We start from the raw sequence: 20,628 nt of genomic DNA on the forward strand, positions 1-20,628 counted from the left end.
AGGTTTGTGGATTTTGGGCAGGAGGTAGAAACGGGCGGTGCGGGGTTGTGGGACTATGAGGTTGGAGGCGGTGGATGGGAGATCCCCTGAGGTGATGAGGTTATGGATGGTCTGGGAGATGATGGTTTGATGGTGGGAGGTGGGGTCATGGTCAAGGGGGCAATAGGAGGAGGCGTCCGCAAGCTGGCGTTTGGCCTCAGCGGTATAAAGGTCGGTGCGCCAAACTACTACCGCGCCTCCCTTGTCTGCCGGTTTGATGGTGAGGTTGGGATTAGAGCGGAGGGAGTGGAGAGCTGCACGTTCTGAGGGTGAGAGGTTGGAGTGGGTGAGAGGGGTGGACAGGTTGTGTCAGTTAATGTCGCGGTGGCAGTTGGTTATAAATAGATCAAGGGCGGGTAAGAGGCCAGCACGGGGTGTTCAGGTGGATGGGGTGTGTTGGAGGCGGGAGAAGGGGTCGTCAGAGGGTGGGCGGGAGTCTTGGTTGTAAAAGTAGGCACGGAGGCGAAGGCGGCGGAAGAATTGTTCAATATCTCGCCGCGTGTTGAACTCGTTAATCCGAGGGCGTACGGGAATGAAGGTGAGGCCTCTGCCGAGGACTGATCTTTCATTCTCAGAGAGGGGGAGGTCTGGAGGGATGGTGAAGATCTGGCAAGGCTGGGAGCTAGGACCTGGTGTGGGACTGGAGCTGGGAGTGGGGGCGGGGACAGAGATCGACGTAGGGGCGGGGTTAGACGTGGTGACGAAGCTCGGTGTGGGGCAACGTTTTCATGCAGAGCGTGGCACGTGTATGGAATGAGCTGCCACAGGAAGTGGTGGAGGCTTTAAAACATTTGCAACATTTAAAAGGCACCAGATGGGTATATGAATAGGTAGGGTTTAGAGGGATATGGGCCGGGTGCTAGCAGGTGGGCCTAGATTGCGTTAGAATGTCTGATTGTCATGGACGAGTTGGACCGAAGGGTCTGTTTCTGTGCTCTATATCTCTATGACGCTATGACCCCACACATGGTACAAATGCACAAGGAAAAGAACAACAAAATGCAAAAAAATCAGTCATTATAGAAATCTGAACAGCTGGAGGGGGCCAAGTGTTTCTTTAATGTCACCATGAGATCCTGCAATTCATTACCGTCCTAGCACCTGCAAACCATCATGGGAAGGGTGAAACATATTCTGCAGTGTAAAGGAGTAAACCATATGTGATGGCACACATTGATACAACAGAGTGATGTCAACTTTTTACAGCTGTGAGAAAGTTAATTAGAAGGACCTCAAAAGGTAATAATTTCTGGATTACTCCCAGTGCACACATGCAGGCTCAATTAGAAAAAAAAATGACAGATCATCGGCTGGCTTGTTTAGGGTATGGGTGCAGGAAGGAGGATATCACATTCTTGGAGCTTTAGGACCAATACTCACACAGGAGGCATCAATTTAAATGGAACAGGTTGCATCTCAAGAGGACAGGGAGCAATGTCCTTACAGGGAAGTTCACTTTTTTGATTGCAGAATGGATTGAGGACGACAATACGGAACACAAATCCATATATGTAACGCGCAAAGTTATGTTAATAAAAATTAAGCTGTGTAAGAATACAATATAGGACAAAAACTGAAATATGGTTTAAAAATTAAGATGGGCACTTAATATTCAGAGACAAGAGTCTTCAGAACATAGTCAGTGATAGGGAAACTATTGGAGAAACTTCTGAAGGACTGAATCAATACCACTTGGAAAGGCATTGACTAATTTGGGATTGTCAGCAGGGTTTTGTCAGAGGGAGGTCACAAATCTTTTCAGAATTTTTTTGAAGATGTGATCAAATGTGTAGATGAGGGAAGTTCAACTGATGTAGTTTCTCTGGACTTTAGCAAAGCTTTTGACAAGGTGCCACATGGGAAATTCACTGAGTCTATACTTGATGGCATTTAGAAGGATGAGAGGGAGTCTAGTTAAAACATACAGATTACTTAATGGCCTAGGCAGAGTAGATGTTGGGAAGATGCTTCCATTGATAGGAGAAATTAGAGCCTGAGGGCACAGCCTTAGAGTACATAAAATGTAGCTGAAAATGTGTTGCTGGTTAAAGCACAGCAGGTTAGGCAGCATCCAAGGAATAGATGCTGCCTAACCTGCTGTGCTTTAACCAGCAACACATTTTCAGCTGTGATCTCCACATCTGCAGACCTCATTTTTTACATAGAATGTAGAACAGGATAGCACAGTACAGGTCCTCGATGTTGTGCCAACCTTTTTTCCTACTCTAAGATCAAACTAACCTCCATACCCTTCATTTTACAGTCATCTACGTGCCTATCCAAGAGTCACTCAAAATGTCCCAAATGTATCTGGCTCCACTACCACTGCTGGCATTGCATTCTATGCACTCACCACACTATTAAAGAACTGATCTCTGACACCTCCCCTAAACCTTGCTCTAATAACCTTAAAATTATGCCCCCTTGTGACAACCATTTCTTCCATGGGAAAAAGTCTCTGACTATTTGCTCTATCTATGCCTCTCATCATCTTGTATACCTCTATCAAGTCGTCTCTTGCCCCTCTTTACTCCAATGAGAATAGCCTTAGCTCCCTCAACCTTTCTTCATAAGACATGCCCTCCAGTCCAGCCAGCATCCTGGTAAATCTCCTCTGCACTTTCGCTAAAGCTTCCACATTCTTCCTACAATGAGGCGACCAGAACTGAACACAATATTCCAAGTGTGGTCTAACCACAGCTCTGCAAAGCAGCAGCATAACCTCACGGCTCTTAAATTCAAACCCCGTTAGTGAAAACCAACAAACCATACACTTCTTAATAACCCTCTCAACCTGGGTGGCAAATTTGAAGCAACAATGGACATGGACCCCAAGATCCCTCTGTTCCTTCACACTGCTAAGATTCCTGTCTTCAACCCTGTATTCTGCATTCAAATTTGACCTTCCAAAATAAATGACTTCACACTTTTCCAGGTTGAACTCCATCTGCCACTCGTCAGCCCAGTTCTGTATCCTGTCAATGTCCCATTGCAACCTACAATGTCCCAGCCTTCCACACTGTAAAGAAAAGACCTTTTAGAACAGAGGTAAGGAGAAACTTCTTCAGCCAGAGATTGTAAATCTATGGAATTCATTGCCACAGAAAGCTGTGGAGGCCAGGTTATCGAGTATACTTAAGACTGAGATAGATAGGTTCTTGAATATCAAGGAGATCAAGGATTAAAGGGAAAAAGCGGGAGAATTAGGTTGAGAAATACATCAGCCATGATTAAATGGCGGAGCAGACTCAATGGCCTAATTTCTGTTCCTGCACAGTGGCTTAGTGGTTAGTACTGCTGCCTCGCAACACCAGAGATTCCAGCCTAGGACGATTGTGTGGAGTTTGCACATTCTCCCTGTCTCTGCATGGGTTTCCTCCGGGTGTTCTGGTTTCCTCCCACAATCCAAAGATGTGCAGGTTAGGTGAATTGGCCGTGCTAAATTATCCATGGTGTTCAGATTCATTAGTCAGGCAAGAATATGGGGTAGGGGAACAGATCTGGGTGGGTTATTCTTCGAAGGGTCAGTGTGGACTTGTTGGGCCGAAGGGCCTATTTCCACACTGTAGGGATTCTAATTCTAAAATTCTAATATGTAATTCAAGGAAGATGGCTTAGTAATAGGATAAAAGGTAGGGAGGGACTGGGGGAGGGGTGTTGGAAATGTGTTAGGTGGAAAGAGATTAAGGTGAGGGTGATTGGCCAGAGTGGGGGTGGGGGCAGAGGGGTCAGGAAGAAGATTGCAGATTAGGAAGGTGGTGCTGAGTTCGTGGGTTGGGATTGAGACAAGATGGTGGGGGGAGGGGAAATAAGGAAACTGGAGAAATCTGAGTTCATCCCTTGTGGTTGGAGGGTTCCTAGGTGGAAGTTGAGGCGCTCATCCTCCAGCTGTCGTGTTGCTATGGTCTGGCGATGGAGTCGTCCAAGGACCTGCATGTCCTTGGTGTAGTGGAAGGGGGAGTTGAAGTGTTGAGCCACGGTGTGGTTGGGTTGGTTGGTCCGGGTGTCCCAGAAACGTTCCGCAAATAGGCTGCCTTTCTCCCCAATATAGAGGAGCCACATCGGTTGCAGCTGCTGCAACCCCCCACACACATCATTTACTGCATCCGCTGCACCCGATGTGGCTTCCTCTATATTGGGAAGACAGGCCGCCTACTTGCGGAACATTTCAGAGAACACCTCTGGGACACTCGGACCAACCAACCAACCCAACCACTCCATGACTCAACACTTCAGCTCTCCCTCCCACTCCACCAAGGACATACAGGTCCTTGGACTCCTCCATTGCCAGACCATAGCGCCTCATCTTCTGCCTAGGAACCCTCCAACCACAAGGGATGAACTCAGATTTCTCCAGTTTCCTCATTTCCCCTCCCTCCACCTTGTCTCAGTCCCAACCCTCAAACTCAGCACCACCTTCCTAACCTGCAATCTTCTTCCTGACCTCTCCGCCCCCACCCCCACTTTGGCCTATCACCCTCACCTTAACTTCCTTCCACCTATCGCATTTCCAATGCCCCTCCCCAAGTCCCTCCTCCCTACCTTTTATCTTAGCCTGCTGGGCACACTTTCCTCATTCCTGAAGAAGGGTTCGTGCCTGAAACGTCGATTTTCCTGCTCCTTGGATGCTGCCTGACCTGCTGTGCTTTTCTAGCAACACATTTTCAGCTCTGATCCCCAGCATCTGCAGTCCTCACTTTCTCTTAGTAATAGGATACAAAGGATAGTGGTAGAAGTCTGTTTGAGCGACTGGAGGCCAGTGTCCAGCAGTGTACCACATCATCAGTACTGGGACCTTTATTGCTTGTTATACACACACATGATATACAGATCATTCTCTTATAAGGTGAGTTTCGTTAATGCAAATTTGCAATAACACGCTTGAATAATTGAGGAAGCACAAACTTTTAAAGCATGTATTAGTTATAATGCAATTCGGGCCCCATTACTTTAAATGGTGCTGCTATTATACTATTTTCTTACAACACGGGATCGCACAAGAACACAACTACCGCATTATGGCAGAACTGTACATGAAGATTTGGGTGGAATGTTCAGCAAATTTGCAGATGACACCAAGATTGGTAGAGTGATGCATAGCGATGATGATGATTGCAGGTTACAGGAAGATATAGATGGGCTGGTCAAATGGGCAGACCAGTGGAGATGGCATTTAACTCTGATAAGTGCAAGGTGATGCATTTGGAAAAAGTAACAAGATAAGGGTGTATTTAATGACTGGCAGGACACTGGGTAGTTTTGAGGAACAGAAGGATCTTGAGGCAAATATGCACAGATAACTGAAGTCTGCAGAGCACATGACTAGCAGAGTTAAGAAGGCATATGGGACATTTGCTTTCATCAGGGAGGAGAAAGTGAGGACTGCAGATGCTGGAGATCAGAGCTGAAAATGTGTTGCTGGAAAAATGCAGTAGGTCAGGCAGCATCCAAGGAGCAGGAGAATCAATGTTTTGGGCATGAGCCCTTCTTCAGGAATGAGGAAAGTGTGCCAAGCAGGCTAAGATAAAAGGTAGGGAGGAGGGACTTGGGGGAGGAGCGTTGGAAATGCGACAGGTGGAAGGAGGTTAAGGTGAGGGTGATAAGGTGAGGGTGATAGGCCAGAGTGGGGGAGGGGACGGAGAGGTCAGGAAAAAGATTGCAGGTTAGGAAGGTGGTGCTGAGTTCGAGGGTTGGGACTGAGACAAGGTGGGGGGAGGGGAAATGAGGAAACTGGAGAAATCCGAGTTCATCCCTCGTGAGGATGAAAGATCAGTCTTCGGGAGAGGCCTCACCTTCATTCCCCTACACTTTCGGATTAACGAGTTCAACACGCGGTGAGACATCAAACAATTCTTCCGCCGCCTTCGTGCCTTCTTCTTCAACCAGGATTCTCGCCCACCCTCTGACGACCCCTTCTCCCACCCCATCCACGTGTACACCCTGTGCTGGCCTCTTACCTGTCCTCGATCTCTTCATAGCCAACTGTGGCCGCGACATTAACCTCCTCAACCTCTCCATCCCTCACACCCACTCCAACCTCTCTCTCGGAACGTGCAGCCCTCCACTCCCTCCGTTCCAACCCCAACCTCACTATCAAACCGGCAGACAAGGGAGGCGCAGTGGTAGTTTGGTGCACTGATCTTTACACCGCTGAGGCTAAACGCCACTTATGGACACCTCCTCCTACTGCCCCCTTGACCATGACACCACATCCCACCACCAAACCATCATCTCCCAAGCCATCCATAACCTCATCTCCTCAGGTGATCTCCTATCCACTGCCTCCAACCTCATAGTCCCACAACCCCCCACCACCCATTTCTACCTCCTGCCCAAAATCCACAAACCTGACTGCCCCAGCCGACCCATTGTCTCAGCCTGCTCCTGCCCCACCAAACTCATCTCTCCATACCTCGACACGGTCCTGTCCCCCTTAGTCCAAGAACTCCCCACCTACGTTCGGGACACCACCCACGCCCTCCACCTCCTCCATGATTTCCGCTTCCCCGATCCCCAACACCTTATCTTCACCATGGACATCCAGTCCCTGTACACCTCCATCCCCCATCACGAAGGACTCAAAGCCCTCCCCTTCTTTCTTTCCCGCCGTACCAACCAGAACCCTTCCACTGACATCCTCCTTCGACTGACTGAACTGGTCCTCACTCTGAACAACTTCTCTTTCCAATCCTTCCACTTTCTCCAAACCAAGGGAGTAGCCATGGGCACCCACATGGGCCCCAGCTACTATACCTGCCTTTTCGTAGGATATATGGAACAGTCCATCTTCTGCAGCTACACTGGCATCACCCTCCACCTTTTCCTCCGCTACATTAATGACTGTATTGACGCTGCCTCGTGCTCCTATGAGGTTGAACAGTTCATCCACTTTATTAACACCTTCCACCCCGACCTCCAATTTACCTGAACCATCTCAGACTCCTCCCTCCCCTTCCTAGACCTCTCCATTTCTATCTCGGGCGACCGAATCAACACGGACATTTACTATAAACCGACCGACTCCCACAGCTATCTAGACTACACCTCCGCCCACCCTGCCCCCTGTAAAAACGTCATCCCATATTCCCAATTCCTTCATCTCCGCCAGATCTGCTCCCAGGAGGACCAGTTCCAATACCGAACAACCCAGATGGCCTCCTTCTTCAAAGACCGCAATTTCCCCCCAGACGTGATCGACGATGCCCTCCACCGCATCTCCTCCACTTCCCGCTCCTCTGCCCTTGAGCCCCGCCCCTCCAATCGCCACCAACAGAACCCCACTGGTCCTCACCTACCACCCCACCAACCTCCATATTCATCGTATCATCCGTCGTCATTTCCGCCACCTCCAAACGGACCCCACCACCAGGAATATATTTCCCTCCCCTCCCCTATCAGCGGTTCAAAAACACCACTCCCTCCGTGACTCCCTCGTCAGGTCCACACCCCCACCAACCCAACCTCCACTCCCGGCACCTTCCCCGCAACCGCAAGAAATGCAAACCTTGCGCCCATACCTCCCCCCTTACTTCCCTCCAAGGCCCCAAAAGATCCTTTCATATCAGCCACAAATTCACCTGCACCTCCACACACATCATTTACTGCATCCGCTGCACCCGATGTGGCCTCCTCTATATTGGGGAGACAGGCCACCTACTTGCGGAACATTTCAGAGAACACCGCTGGGGCACCCGGACCAACCACCCTGTGGCTCAATACTTCAACTCCCCCTCCCACTCCACCAAGGACATGCAGGTCCTTGGACTCCTCCATCGCCAGACCATAGCAACATGACGGCGAGAGGAAGAGCGCCTCATCTTCCGCCTAGGAACCCTCCAACCACAAGGGATGAACTCAGATTTCTCCAATTTCTTCATTTCCCCTCCCCTCACCTTGTCTCAGTCCCAACCCTCGAACTCAGCACCACCTTCCTAACCTGCAATCTTCTTCCTGACCTCTCCGACCCCGCCACCACTCCGGCCTATCATCCTCACCTTATCACCCTCACCTAAACCCCCTTAAACCTAACGTATTTCCAATGCCCCTCCCCCAAGTCCCTCCTCCCTATCTTTTACCTTAGCCTGCTTGGCACACTTTCCTCATTCCTGAAGAAGGGCTCATGCCTGAAACGTCGATTCTCCTGCTCCTTGGATGCTGCCTGACCTGCTGCGCTTTTCCAGCAACACATTTTCAGCACCTGCTTTCATCAGTTATGACACAGAGTACAACAGCAAGGAGGTAACGTTAGAATTGTAGAGAGTGTTGGTCAGGCCACAGCTGAAGGATTGTGCGCAATTCTGGTCACTTCACTACAGGAATGACATGATAGCACTAGGCAGGGTACAGAAAGGTTCATCAGCGCGCAGCCTGGGATTAGGATATTGAGCTATAAAGAGAGATCAAATAGGCTTAGGTAGTCTTCTCTGCACTAGAGAAAACAGAAAGGAAATATAATTGAGGTATATACGATTATGAGGGGCATGGACAAGGTGAAGAGAGAGAGATGATGTTCTTCCTGGTTGAGGCGTCAGAGGGCAAATGAGTTAGGGGGATTTTGGAAAGAACGTTTTCACTCAGTGGGAATCTGGAATGCATTGCTTGGGAAGGTCAGTATTCAATTTCCCTCACAATATACAATACTGTTAGCTTTGGGCGGCACGGTGGCACAGTGGTTAGCACTGCTGCCTCACAGCGCCTGTAGACCCGGGTTCAATTCCCGACTCAGGCGACTGACTGTGTGGAGTTTGCACGTTCTCCCCGTGTCTGCGTGGGTTTCCTCCGGGTGCTCCGGTTTCCTCCCACAGTCCAAAGATGTGCGGGTCAGGTGAATTGGCCAAGCTAAATTGCCCGTAGTGTTAGGTAAGGGGTAATATGTAGGGGTATGGGTGGGTTGTGCTTCGGCGGGTCGGTGTGGACTTGTTGGGCCGAAGGGCCTGTTTCCACACTGTAAGTCTAATCTAATCTTTCCTAATTATTTGCTGTACCTGGTAACTATTTGTTTTGCTATTTATGCATGAAAACACCCAGATCCCACTGCATCACTTCAGCAGTTTTTTCTATTCATCCAACTAACACAGAAATTTCACATTTTCCTTCCTCAATGTGCCACATCCTTGCACAATTATTTAACCTATGTCTTTTTGTAGCCTTATTATTTTTCACCACTTACTTTCCTACATATGTCTCATCAGCAAATTTGACAACCATATATTCTGCCCCTTCATCTAAATCATTTATATAAATGATAACTGTTGAGGTTCCAGTACTGAGGTCCCTATGGCAGATCATGCAATACATCTAGTCAACTGCATTCACTGCTCACAATGTGATCTCCTCTACATCGGGGAAATAAAGCATAGACTGGGAGACTACTTCACAGCAAGTCTACGTTTTGCCTGCAAAAAAGATCCTGAGCTTCCAGCTGCCTGCCACTTTAACACACCACCCTTTTCCCTGGCCAACATCACTGTCTCAGGCACTGCAGTGTTCCAGCTCAGTGCAAGCTGGAAGAACAACTCCTTAATTTCCTTGAAGCCCTCTGGACTCAATATCAAGTTAAATAATTTTAGGGCTGAAACTCTCCAGTGTCGTAGCCCGGAACCCCACACACTAGGCCTTGTTAGTACAATATGCTATTACATACTACCTATTGTTAGCTACTAATAGACTTCATTAAAAGCTATTCACTCTCCTAGCCAGATTGTTGTCCACTCCTTTGTCTGTCCAACTGTTCCTCTCTCTTTGGGCTCCATCCCCACCAATCATTTACTCCTTACCCTCTCCCTCCACCTACCTTTTGCACATAAACCAACATTTTCCTCACTGCCATCAGTTCTGTGAAGGGTCACCAGACCCGAAACGTTAACTCTCATTTCTTTTCACAGTTGCTGCTAGACCTGCTAAACTTTTTCAGCAACCTATGTTTTTGTGCATGTTTAACATCTTGCCAAATTGAAAAATATCTATTTACATCTATTCTGCTCTCTGTTAAGCAACCAGTCTTCCATCTGTACTACTATGCTATCACCACCCCCACCCCCCGCCACCTCCAACTCTCACTCTTCTAAACTGCAGAAAATCCAGACCCAATCTACTCAAAGTCACTTATAAGACAATCCAACCTCCGCTACACTCCCTCTGTATTAAGAATATCTTTCCTTGGCTTAGATCAAAACTATACACAATACTCGAGGTGCCACCTAATGAAGGGTGCACATAACTGCAGCAACACATCTTTATTTTGTACTCAAATTTCCTTGCAATAAAAGCCAACATGCCATTTCCCTTCCTAACAGCTTCTGTACTTAGACACAGGGCGGCACAGTGGCTCAGTGGTTAGCACTGCTGCCTCACAGTGTCAGGAACCCAGGTTTGGTTCCAGCTTCAGGCACTGTCAGCATTAAGTTTGCACATTTTCCCCGTGTCTGCGTGGCTTTCCTACAGGTATTTCGGCTTCCTCCCACAGTCCCAAGATGTGCAATTCAGATGAATTGGCCATGCTAAATTGCCCATAGTGATAAGCGCATGAGTGGGGGAATAGGTCTGGGTGGGTTACTCTTCGGAGGGTCAGTGTGGACTTGTTGGGCACTATAGGGAATCTAATCTAATCACTAACTTTCACAGATTCATGAACAAGGACACTTTGGTACCTTGGGATACCAACGTGCCAATTTCTCACTATATATTATAGAACATTACAGCGCGGTACAGGCTCTTCAGCCCTCAATGTTGCGCTGACCTGTGAAACCAATCGGAAGCCTTTCAATCCTACACTATTCCATTATCATCCATATGTTTATCTAATGACCTTATTTAAATGCCCTTCAAGTTGACGAGTCTAATACTGTTGCAGGCAGGCCATCCCATACCCTTACTACTCTCCGAGTAAAGAACCTACGTCTGACATCTGTCACCCTTCAATTTAAAGCTATGTCCCGTCGTGCTAGCTATCACCATCCAAGGAAAAAGGCTCTCCCTGCCCACCCTATCAAATCTTCTGATCATTTTGTATGTCTCTATCAAGTCACCTCTCAACCTTCTTCTTTCTAATGAAAACAGCCTCAAGTCCCTCAGCCTTTCCTCATAACACATTCCATCCATACCAGGCAACATCCTGACAAGTCTCCTCTGCACCACTTCCAATTCTTCCACAACCTTCTGATAATGCGGCAACCAGAACTGCACACAATTCTCCAAGTGAGGTCGCACCAGCGTTTTGTGCAACTGCAGCATGACCTCATGACTCTGAAACTCAATCCCTCTACCAATAAACGCCTTCTTAACAATCCTATCAACTGGGTGGCAACTTTCAGGGATCTATGCATATGGACACCGAAATCTCTCTGCTCATTCACACTATCAAGAGTCTTACCATTAGCCCAGTACTCTGCATTCCTGTTATCCCTTCCAAACTGAGTCACCTCACATTTTACAGCATTAAACTCCATTTGCCACCTCTCATCCCAGCTCTGCAGCTTATCTATGTCCCAGTATAATCTACAATATCCTTCCACACTATCCACAACTTCAACAACTTTAATGTCATCTGCAAATTTACTAACCCATCCTTCTACGTCCTCATCCAGATCATTATAAAAATGACAACCAGCAGTGGCCCCAAAACAGATCCTTGATGTACGCTACTAGTAACTGAACTCCAGGATGAACATTTCCCATCAACTACCACCCTCTGTCTTCTTTCAGCTCACCAATTTCTGTTCCAAACCGCTAAATCACCCTCAATCCCATGCCTTGGTATTTTCTGCAATAGCCTACCGCATGGAACCTTATCGAACGCTTTACTGAAATCCATATAGACCATATCAACCACTTTACCCTCATCCATCTGTTTGGTCACCTACTCAAAGAACTCAATAAGGTTTGGAAGGCTATTTTAAAAATACTCTATATTTCTGTTTAGATTAGATTACTTACAATGTGGAAACAGGCCCTTCGGCCCAACAAGTCCACACCGACCCGCCGAAGTGCAACCCACCCAGACTCCTACATTTACCCCTTACCTAACACTACGGGCAATTTAGCATGGCCAATTCACCTGACCCGCACATCTTTGGACTGTGGGAGGAAACCGGAGCACCCGGAGGAAACCCACGCAGACACGGGGAGAACGTGCAAACTCCACACAGACAGTCGCCTGAGTCGGGAATTGAACCCAGGTCTCCGGCGCTGTGAGGCAGCAGTGCTAACCACTGTGCCACCCTAATGTTCTTATGACTAAAGTGGTAATTTAACATTTCTCCAATCCTCCACAACATAGTCAACATCCCATGCTTTTCCTCACTCAATTTGTCCAAATCACTAAAGCACCATTGCATTGTCTTCACATTATAGTTATATTACAGTTATATTATAGTTATAGTTTTGAAGAGTCACATTGGACTTGAAACATTAAATCTATTCCTCTGTCTACAGATACTGCCTGACCTGTCGAGTTTATCAAGTACTTTGATAATATTGGAAATATTATAATTGATATTAATGTTACTTGTGAGTAGCTGGAACCCAAGAACTAACAATTGCTGTACCCCATTAGTCATAGCCTACCAACTCAAGAATGATATTTATTCCTGCTCACTTTCCTTTCTGTTAATTACTGAGTGATTTGCTAGGCCACTTCAAAAGGCAGTTAAGGGTCTAGTACATTACTGCAGCTCTGGAATAAGGTGTATGCGACACCAGTTAAGGATGACAGATTTCATTCCCTAAAGGATATTTACTGCATAAGCACCTAATTTCTTGATTCATTCAGCGTGCCAAGCTACGAAAACTGTTTGGCATCCCATTACAAAAGCCCACCAAGATTTGTTGCTCCTTCCCATTTCTTAGTTCCATTCAAACTGGTTCAACATCTTGACGTTCTAATCCAAAACCATCCCTCAAGGTTTCTAACCATCCATTATTAACTGCGGTATCCCACCTTCTTTTCATCTTTGTATGACCTCCTGAAACTTTACATATCCTTGAATAATCAGTTTATTTCTACTTGCGCCACAAATTCACTTGCCACATTTGAATGTTGTATGTGTTTGGATATGGAGCACCTTTTAAACATTATTCCATACTTTACGCCTATTCGATACTAGCATTTATTTCTATCTTCCAAGTGCCGTTACTACTTTTCTTCCTGCTTTAATCAACTTTGTTTCTCTGTTTGAAATCCCGCTCAGTTTGATTCCCCCGAAAAACTAATCAAACCTTGAAGAGGTGCAGTTGCATCAAGATTGTCTCAGTGCCTCAGAAATTTAAAGCTATTCCTCCTGCATCACTTCTTCAGCTACACATTCATTTTCATTATCCTTCTAAATCTGTGCTTACTAGTACATAATATTGGGAGTAAATCTGTGGTTACCGAAAAAGTGGACTTCAAAGCCAAAGGCAATCTATTTTCTCCCCCTTTAAAATCTGATGGTATGTAGACTATGAATGCTGACTATTCAACCTCTCCTCCATCCCCCAAAAGTAGTGCTATGCAACCATTTAGTGTCATCCTAGACCGTACCATCAGGGAAGTGCACACACCCTGGAGTCATGCCTAGAGCTACAGAAATACTCATCAGTTCCCCGAAATATTGCTTCTGTAACCAATACTGCTCTTGCATTCTTTTTCCATGAGAAATGGAAGTACTTTAGATTAGATTCCCTACAGTGTGGAAACAGGTCATTCAACCACATCAATCCGCAACAACTCTCTGGAGAGTAACCCACCCAGAACTATTTCCCTCTAGTTAATGCACCTGACATTATGGAGCAATTTAGCGTGGCCAATCCACCTGACCCGCACTCCTTTGGACTGTGGGAGGAAACCGGAGCACCCGGAGGAAACCCACACGAACGCAAGGAGAATTTGCAAACTCCACACAGACAGTTGCCCTGGCACTATGAGACTGCAGTGCTAACCACTGATTCACCATGCCACCCCTGCTTGGAGCAATGTAGCTAAAAGGAGTGTGGTAAAAGTTGATAGGTTTATACGAGGTGGATAAAATAACTATCAACTGATGATAAAAGAACGAGAGAATAAAAATTTAAGAATCAAGCAAGAAATATGAGATAAGAAATTAGAGATTTTTTTGACTGCAGTGAATGGCAATGATCTGGAACTCACTGCTTACAAGGATGGTGATAGCAGTGACAATTAATGAAAGGCATTCGTGAGAAATAGGTGACTCAGAAACTTAAGAGGTAATGGACCAACTGAATTTCTTCACAGAAAACTAACAAGGGCTCAATGAGCTGAACTACTTTCTGTGCCAAATTGATTGACTGAGGATTTCAGCAGTTGCACTGAGTTTAGTCCAAAGAAGGCTGATGTTATGAAGATGAAAGTAGGCAATCTTAGTGATGGAAGATATAAGGTATGCTCATGGTCAAATGGGACACCATTGCCATGAATGGTCTAGCTCAGCCTCAGACTGCAATCAGGAGAGGAATTGAGTTGGCAGCTCAGTTATATTTTCAAGAAAACCAGAAGTACAACCAAACCTTACCAAGCTTGGATTCTGCACTGGTGAAAATAGTGCGAATATTGTGGGCAAACTCTTCTGCAAACGTGCTATTCTTTGAGACGGAGGTTGGCTCATTCCTTGTATCGAACTGCTGTTCAACACAGGCCTACAAAATGAACACAGTTAATACCTCCTCTTCTTAAACCACGAGTTAACGAGAACATGTCATCCCACATCACACAAGCTACGACACACTGCTTTAGAATGGTAAGTTAGAGACTATGACTGCATACAAGCTATTTGATTAGCCATAAACGGAAATGGATTTTTGTCAGTGAAGTACTTCAATGATTCTGCCTTGGTGACCATTTAGATATAAAGGTTCCCTAACCTGAAAAATCATTCCATCCAGTAACTGCCCCTCGAGCTTTAACAACAACTTTTCAAATGGTTTCAGCTTTTCCTCAGCAATTCCAAATTTTGACGGATTGTGGTGGACTGATTTCAATAACCTAAAAATCAAAAATACAGCTGTAAATGTTGTAACAGAAAACATTTCAATTAACCTAAATACCAACCCTCTCACTACCTCACTCCTCTGAACCACTGAGTGGTAGGAGGGAGGCCATAAGAGAAAAAATGCTGAGTGATGGATTTGGACTCCAAGAACTGACTTGAATGAATTCCAACTGTTAGTTCCACCTGATGATCTTGTCAGCCTCGTTGGTGTTCAGTAAGTTAATATGATGAAGGAATCAGCCAGTTGCTTGCTGATGGACTAAAATGGCAGTAAACCTCTTCACAATCAGGATGTGTGCAACTGTAACAATTAAGCACACTTGATGCACTGTTACACAATTGTGAAAACACGCAGCTCAGAGGGAACACTGTTCCCCAGCTATGGCAGGAGAAAAACAGTACCAAGGCTATTGTAAAAGAAAGCAAAATAAAAACAAAGTGCTAGAGAAAATCAGGCCTGGCAGCACCTGTGGAGAAACAGTTAACATTTCGAGTCAACATTAGAGTGGTGCTGAAATTCCTGATAAAGGGCTTTTGCCCAAAACGTTGATCTTCGTGCTCCTTGGATGCTGCCTAACCTGCTGTGCTTTACAAGCATCAATCTAATCTTGACTCCAATCTCCAGCATCTGCAGTACCCACTTCCACCTAGTTAACATGTTGAGTCTAGTTGCCACCAAACCTAAGTTTCTCAAGCACTTTGTTTTTGTTTCAAATTTCCAATGAGCACAATTCTTCATTTTATTACTATGTAAATGAAAGTTGTCTTCATGTTTTTCCATCACATGGAAACATCCTTATTATTCTACAGGCCCTCTTCGGAAGGCTGTTCGAGATGAGAATTTAACCTTGCATAGAATCAGATCATGACCATGCCCTTGTAAGAGACAGGTTCCATGAATCAAGCAATATAATCTCCATTGAGTCACATGGATTTAAGCACGAGTAAAATAATTTGCGTTTATGTCATCCTCCACATGCCAACCTTTTATACATGATCCAGTGGTCCTTCAAGGTAACATGATTCCCAATTATTTCATCCAAAACGAGGAGAACAGCCAGCAGTTCTCCAAGATGCTCGTATACAATCTGTAACAGCATGAAGGTATACAGTTTATAGCAGTGAAGCACAAAAATAACATCACTATTTAAATAAATGGCTTCAAACTTAAATCTTTCACAAACCCTTCAAAGGAACCTCCCAGTCACGTTATTCCGGTATAACTACAATACTGATTTCTGCTCAACAATATGACAATTGTCCAGTTACAGCTTCTTCACTAAAGCAGGATAAATCCAATCCAGCCAATGACCACCTCCTCAGGGCAAATATTTTCTAATCTTCAGAGATGTTACTACACAGCACTGGATGAGGTAGGATTTGAAGCTCAGGCTCTTGGCTCAGAAGTGGGATTACAACAACTGCACCACAGGAACACTGGTATGTCAGTATCCTGGGGCCAAACATCTTCAGCTGCGTCAATGGCCTTCTCTTCATCATGAGATCAAAAGTGGCGACATTTATTATTGATTGAATATCACTGAATATCACTTATTACTCAGATACTCTAGCCCAGATGCAACAAAACCTGGTAATACTCAATGTTGGGTTTGAGTCATAGAAAGGTACAGTCTGGAAATTTGGTCCAACTCGTCCATGCTAATCAAATATCCTAAACTAATCTAGTCCCATTTGCCAGCACTAGGTCCATATTCCTTTGAACCCTTCCTATTCATATACCCATCCAGATGCCTTTTAAATGTTGTCACTATACCAGCCTTCAGAATTCCTCCAGCAGTTCATTATACATGCACCATCCTCTGCATGAAAATGTTGCACCTCAGGTTACATTTAAACATTTCCTCTTTCGCTCGACACCAATTCCCTCTAGTCCTGAACTCTCCCACCCCGAGGGTAAGACCTGGCCTATGTACCCTATCTATGGCCCTCTTGATTTTATAAACCTTTATAAGGTCACCCCTCAGCCTCCAATGTTCCAGGGAAAACAGCCCCAGTCTATTCAGCCTCCAACCCTAGCTCAAAATGTCCAATCGTGGCAACATCCTTGTAAATCTTTTCTGAACCCTTTCAAGTTTCACAACATCTTTCTGATAGCAAGTTTAAAATCACACAACACCAGGTTACAGTCCAACAGGTTTAATTGGAAGCACACTAGCTTTCGGAGCAACGCTCCTTCATCAGGTGATTGTGGAGGGCTCGATCGTAACACAGAATTTATAACAAAAATTTGCAGTGTGATGTAACTGAAATTATACATTGAAAAATTGATTGTCTGTTAAGCCTTTCATCTGTTAGAATACAGTGATAGTTTCACTTCTTTCATGTGTAAATCACAAAACCCTTCTTTTTAAAGTTGCATTCTCGGGTTAGCTGCTAACAATGGTGATAGCTAGACAATATGTTGAAGGTGTTAGCCCCCTGTGTTCTCTATGACCTGATGTTTAGATTGATTCTAATCTAATAAATGAGATAACAGTGTTTTACATAAATTCCTGCAGTTTTTGAGCTCAAAGTTCTACACGAATGTATGCAGTTTTTGAGCAACGTGCAATACAAATTCACCACACAAAATATATGTGCACATGTGGGTCTTTGTCTATCTGTCTGGGGTGGGGGCTGAGAGTGCGTGTGTGTGTGTGTAGTGGGTACAGAGTGTCTTAAGTCTGTGAGGGGGTGCATGTGTGAGCGTGGGAGTGTATGTGTGGGTGTCTGTGTGCGTGTGTGCGTGTAGTGCAATGGTGATCACCTGTAATGTGACATGAACCCAAGGTCCCAGTTGAGGCCCTCCCTATGGGTACCGAACTTAGCTATCAGCCTCTGCTCAGCCACTTTCCTCTGCTGCCTGTCCCGAAGTCCACCTTGGAGGATGGTCACCCGAAGGTCCTGGACCACTGAAGTGTTCCCAAACTGGGAGGGAACCCTCCTGTCTGTTGATTGTTGGGCGGTGCCCATTCGTCCGTTGTCGTAGCCTTTGCTCGCTTTCCCCAATGTACCATGCCTCCGGGCATCCTTGCCTGCAACGTATAAGATAGACAACGTTGGCTGAGTCACATGAGTACCTGCCATGTACAAGGTGGGAGGTGTTCCCACGCGTAATAGTGGTATCTATGTCCACAATCTGACACGTCTTGCAGCGTCCACCATGACAGGGTTGTATGGAGTTGTCCTGAGAGCCGGGCAGTTTGCTACGAACAATGTTCTGTTTGAGGTTTGGTGGTTGTTTAAAGGCAAGTAGTGGGAAGATCTTGGTGAGGTGCTCATCCTCATTGATAATGCGTTGCAGGTCACGAAGAACATGGCATAATTTTTCAGCCCCTGGGAAGTACTGAACACGTATCTGTCTGCTGAGGAGGTCATTACGGTTCCTAACGTGGGTTGGGTTGGTACCTGGGATTTCGATGTTGTGGCTATTACGGAGACCTGGGTAGAACAGGGATAGGATTGGCAGTTGCAGGTTCCAGGCTTTAAATGTTTTAGTAGGGTCAGAGTTGGGAGTAAAAGAGGGGAAGGTGTGGCATTGCTTGTCAAAGATAGTATTACAGCGGTGGAAAGGGCAATGGATGAAGACTGGCCATCTGAGGTAGTTTGGGCTGAGCTTAGAAATAGGAAAGGTGAGGTCACCCTGTTAGGAGTTTCCTACAGGCCTCCTAATAGTCCTAGAGACGTAGAAGAAAGGATTGCGAGGATGATTCTGGAGAAGAGTGAAAGTAATAGGGTGGTTGTTATGGGGGACTTTAACTTTCCAGATATTGACTGGGAAAGATATAGCTCGAGTACGTTAGATGGGTCGGTGTTTGTCCAATGTGTGCAGGAGGTTTTCCTGACACAAATGTAGACAGGCCAACAAGAGGTGTGGCCATACTGGATTTGGTTCTGGGTAATGAACCAGGCCAGGTGGTAGAATTGGAAGTAGGTGAGCACTTTGGGGACAGTGACTACAATTCGGTGACTTTTACTCTAGTGATGGAGGGGGATAAGTATGCACTGCTGGGGGTAAGAGTTATAGCTGGGGGCAGGGAAATTATGATGTGGTGAGGCATGACTTAGGATGCGTGGCTTGGAAAAGTAGGCTTCAAGGGAAGGGTGAATCGATATGTGGAGCTTGTTTAAGGAGCAACTATTGAGTGTCCTTGATAGGTGTGTACCTGTCAGGCAGGGAGGAAAGGGTCATGTGAGGGAGCCGTGGTTTAATAAGGATTTGGAATCCCTTGTTAAAGGGAAGAGGGCGGCCGATGTAAAGATGAGGTGCGAAGGTTCAATTGGGGCGATTGAGAGAGTTATAAGGTAGCCAGGAAGGATCTAAAGAGAGAGCTAAGAGCAGCAAGGAGAGGACATGAAAAGTCCTTGGTTGGTAGGATTCAGGAAAACCCAAAGGCTTTCTATAGGTATGTCAGGAATAAAAGAATGACGAGGGTAGGAATAGGTCCAGTCAAGGATAGTAGTGGGAAGTTGCGTGTGGATGCTGAAGAGATTGGGGAGACACTGAATGAATACTTTTCGTCAGTATTCACTCAGGAACAGGACACTGTTGCTGATGTGAATATTGAGTCACAATTAATTAGAATGGATGGCTTTGAGGTATGTAGGGAAGAGGTGTTGGAAATTCTGGAAAGGGTGAAATTAGATAAGTCCCCTGGGCCTGATGAAATTTATCCTAGGATTTTCTGGGAAGCAAGGGAGGAGATTGCAGAACCATTGGCCTTGATTTTTATGTCCTCGTTGTCTACAGGAATAGTGCCAGAAGACTGAGGATGGCAAATGTGGTTCCCTTGTTCAAGAAGGAGAGTAGGGATAACCCTAGTAACTATAGGCTGGTGAGTCTCACTTCTGTTGTGGGCAAAGTCTTAGAGAGAATTGTAAGGGATAGAATTTATGAACATATGGATAGGAATAATGTGATCAAGGGCAGGTCGTGCCTCACAAAGCTTATTGAATTCTTTGAGAAGGTGACTAAGGAAGTGGATGAGGGTAAAGCGGTAGATGTGGTGTATATGGATTTTTGTAAGGCGTTTGATGAGGTTCCCCATGGTAGGCTACTGCAAAAAATACGGAGGTATGGCATTGAGGGTGAGTTGGAGGTTTGGATTAGGAATTAGCTGGCTGGAAGAAGACAGAGGGTAGTAGTTGATGGTAAAGGTTCATCTTGGAGTGCAGTTACCAGCGGTGTTCCGCAAGGATCTGTTTTGGGACCATTGCTGTTTGTCATTTTTATAAATGACCTGGAGGAGGGGCTAGAAGGTTGGGTGAGGAAGTTAGAGGATGATAGGAAAGTCGGTGGAGTTGTTGACAGTGAGGAAGGATGTGGCAGGTTACAGCGGGATATAGATAAGTTGCAGAGCTGGGCAGAAAGGTGGCAAATGGAGTTCAATGTAGCTAAGTGTGAAGTGATTCACTTTGGGAAGAGTAACAAGAAAATGGAGTACTGGGCTAATGGTCGGATAGTTGATAGTGTGGATGAGCAGAAGGATTTTGGTGTCCATGTACACAGATCTCTGAAAGTTGCCACCCAGGTAAATAGTGCTGTGAGGAAGGCATATGGCATTCTGGCTTTTATTGGTAGAGGAATTGAGTTCCGGAGTCCTGA

General features: G+C 45.8%; 1 protein-coding gene across 2 annotated transcripts in view; it reads right to left on the reverse strand.

The window, feature by feature from the left end:
- The window catches only part of washc4 (WASH complex subunit 4), a 133,794-nt gene that overhangs the window by 67,352 nt on the left and 45,814 nt on the right, over positions 1–20,628 (reverse strand). For both annotated transcript variants that reach the window (XM_060843064.1, XM_060843063.1), the window contains exons 9-11: positions 16,008–16,111; positions 14,896–15,016; positions 14,547–14,670 (exon numbers count right to left, since the gene is read on the reverse strand). In XM_060843064.1, coding sequence (XP_060699047.1) covers positions 14,547–14,670; positions 14,896–15,016; positions 16,008–16,111 — 349 coding nt within the window. The remainder of the gene's footprint in view (positions 1–14,546; positions 14,671–14,895; positions 15,017–16,007; positions 16,112–20,628) is intronic.

The sequence above is a fragment of the Hemiscyllium ocellatum genome, chromosome 23 (assembly GCF_020745735.1).
Source record: "Hemiscyllium ocellatum isolate sHemOce1 chromosome 23, sHemOce1.pat.X.cur, whole genome shotgun sequence".
In the NCBI taxonomy this organism is placed as follows: Eukaryota; Metazoa; Chordata; class Chondrichthyes; order Orectolobiformes; family Hemiscylliidae; genus Hemiscyllium; species Hemiscyllium ocellatum.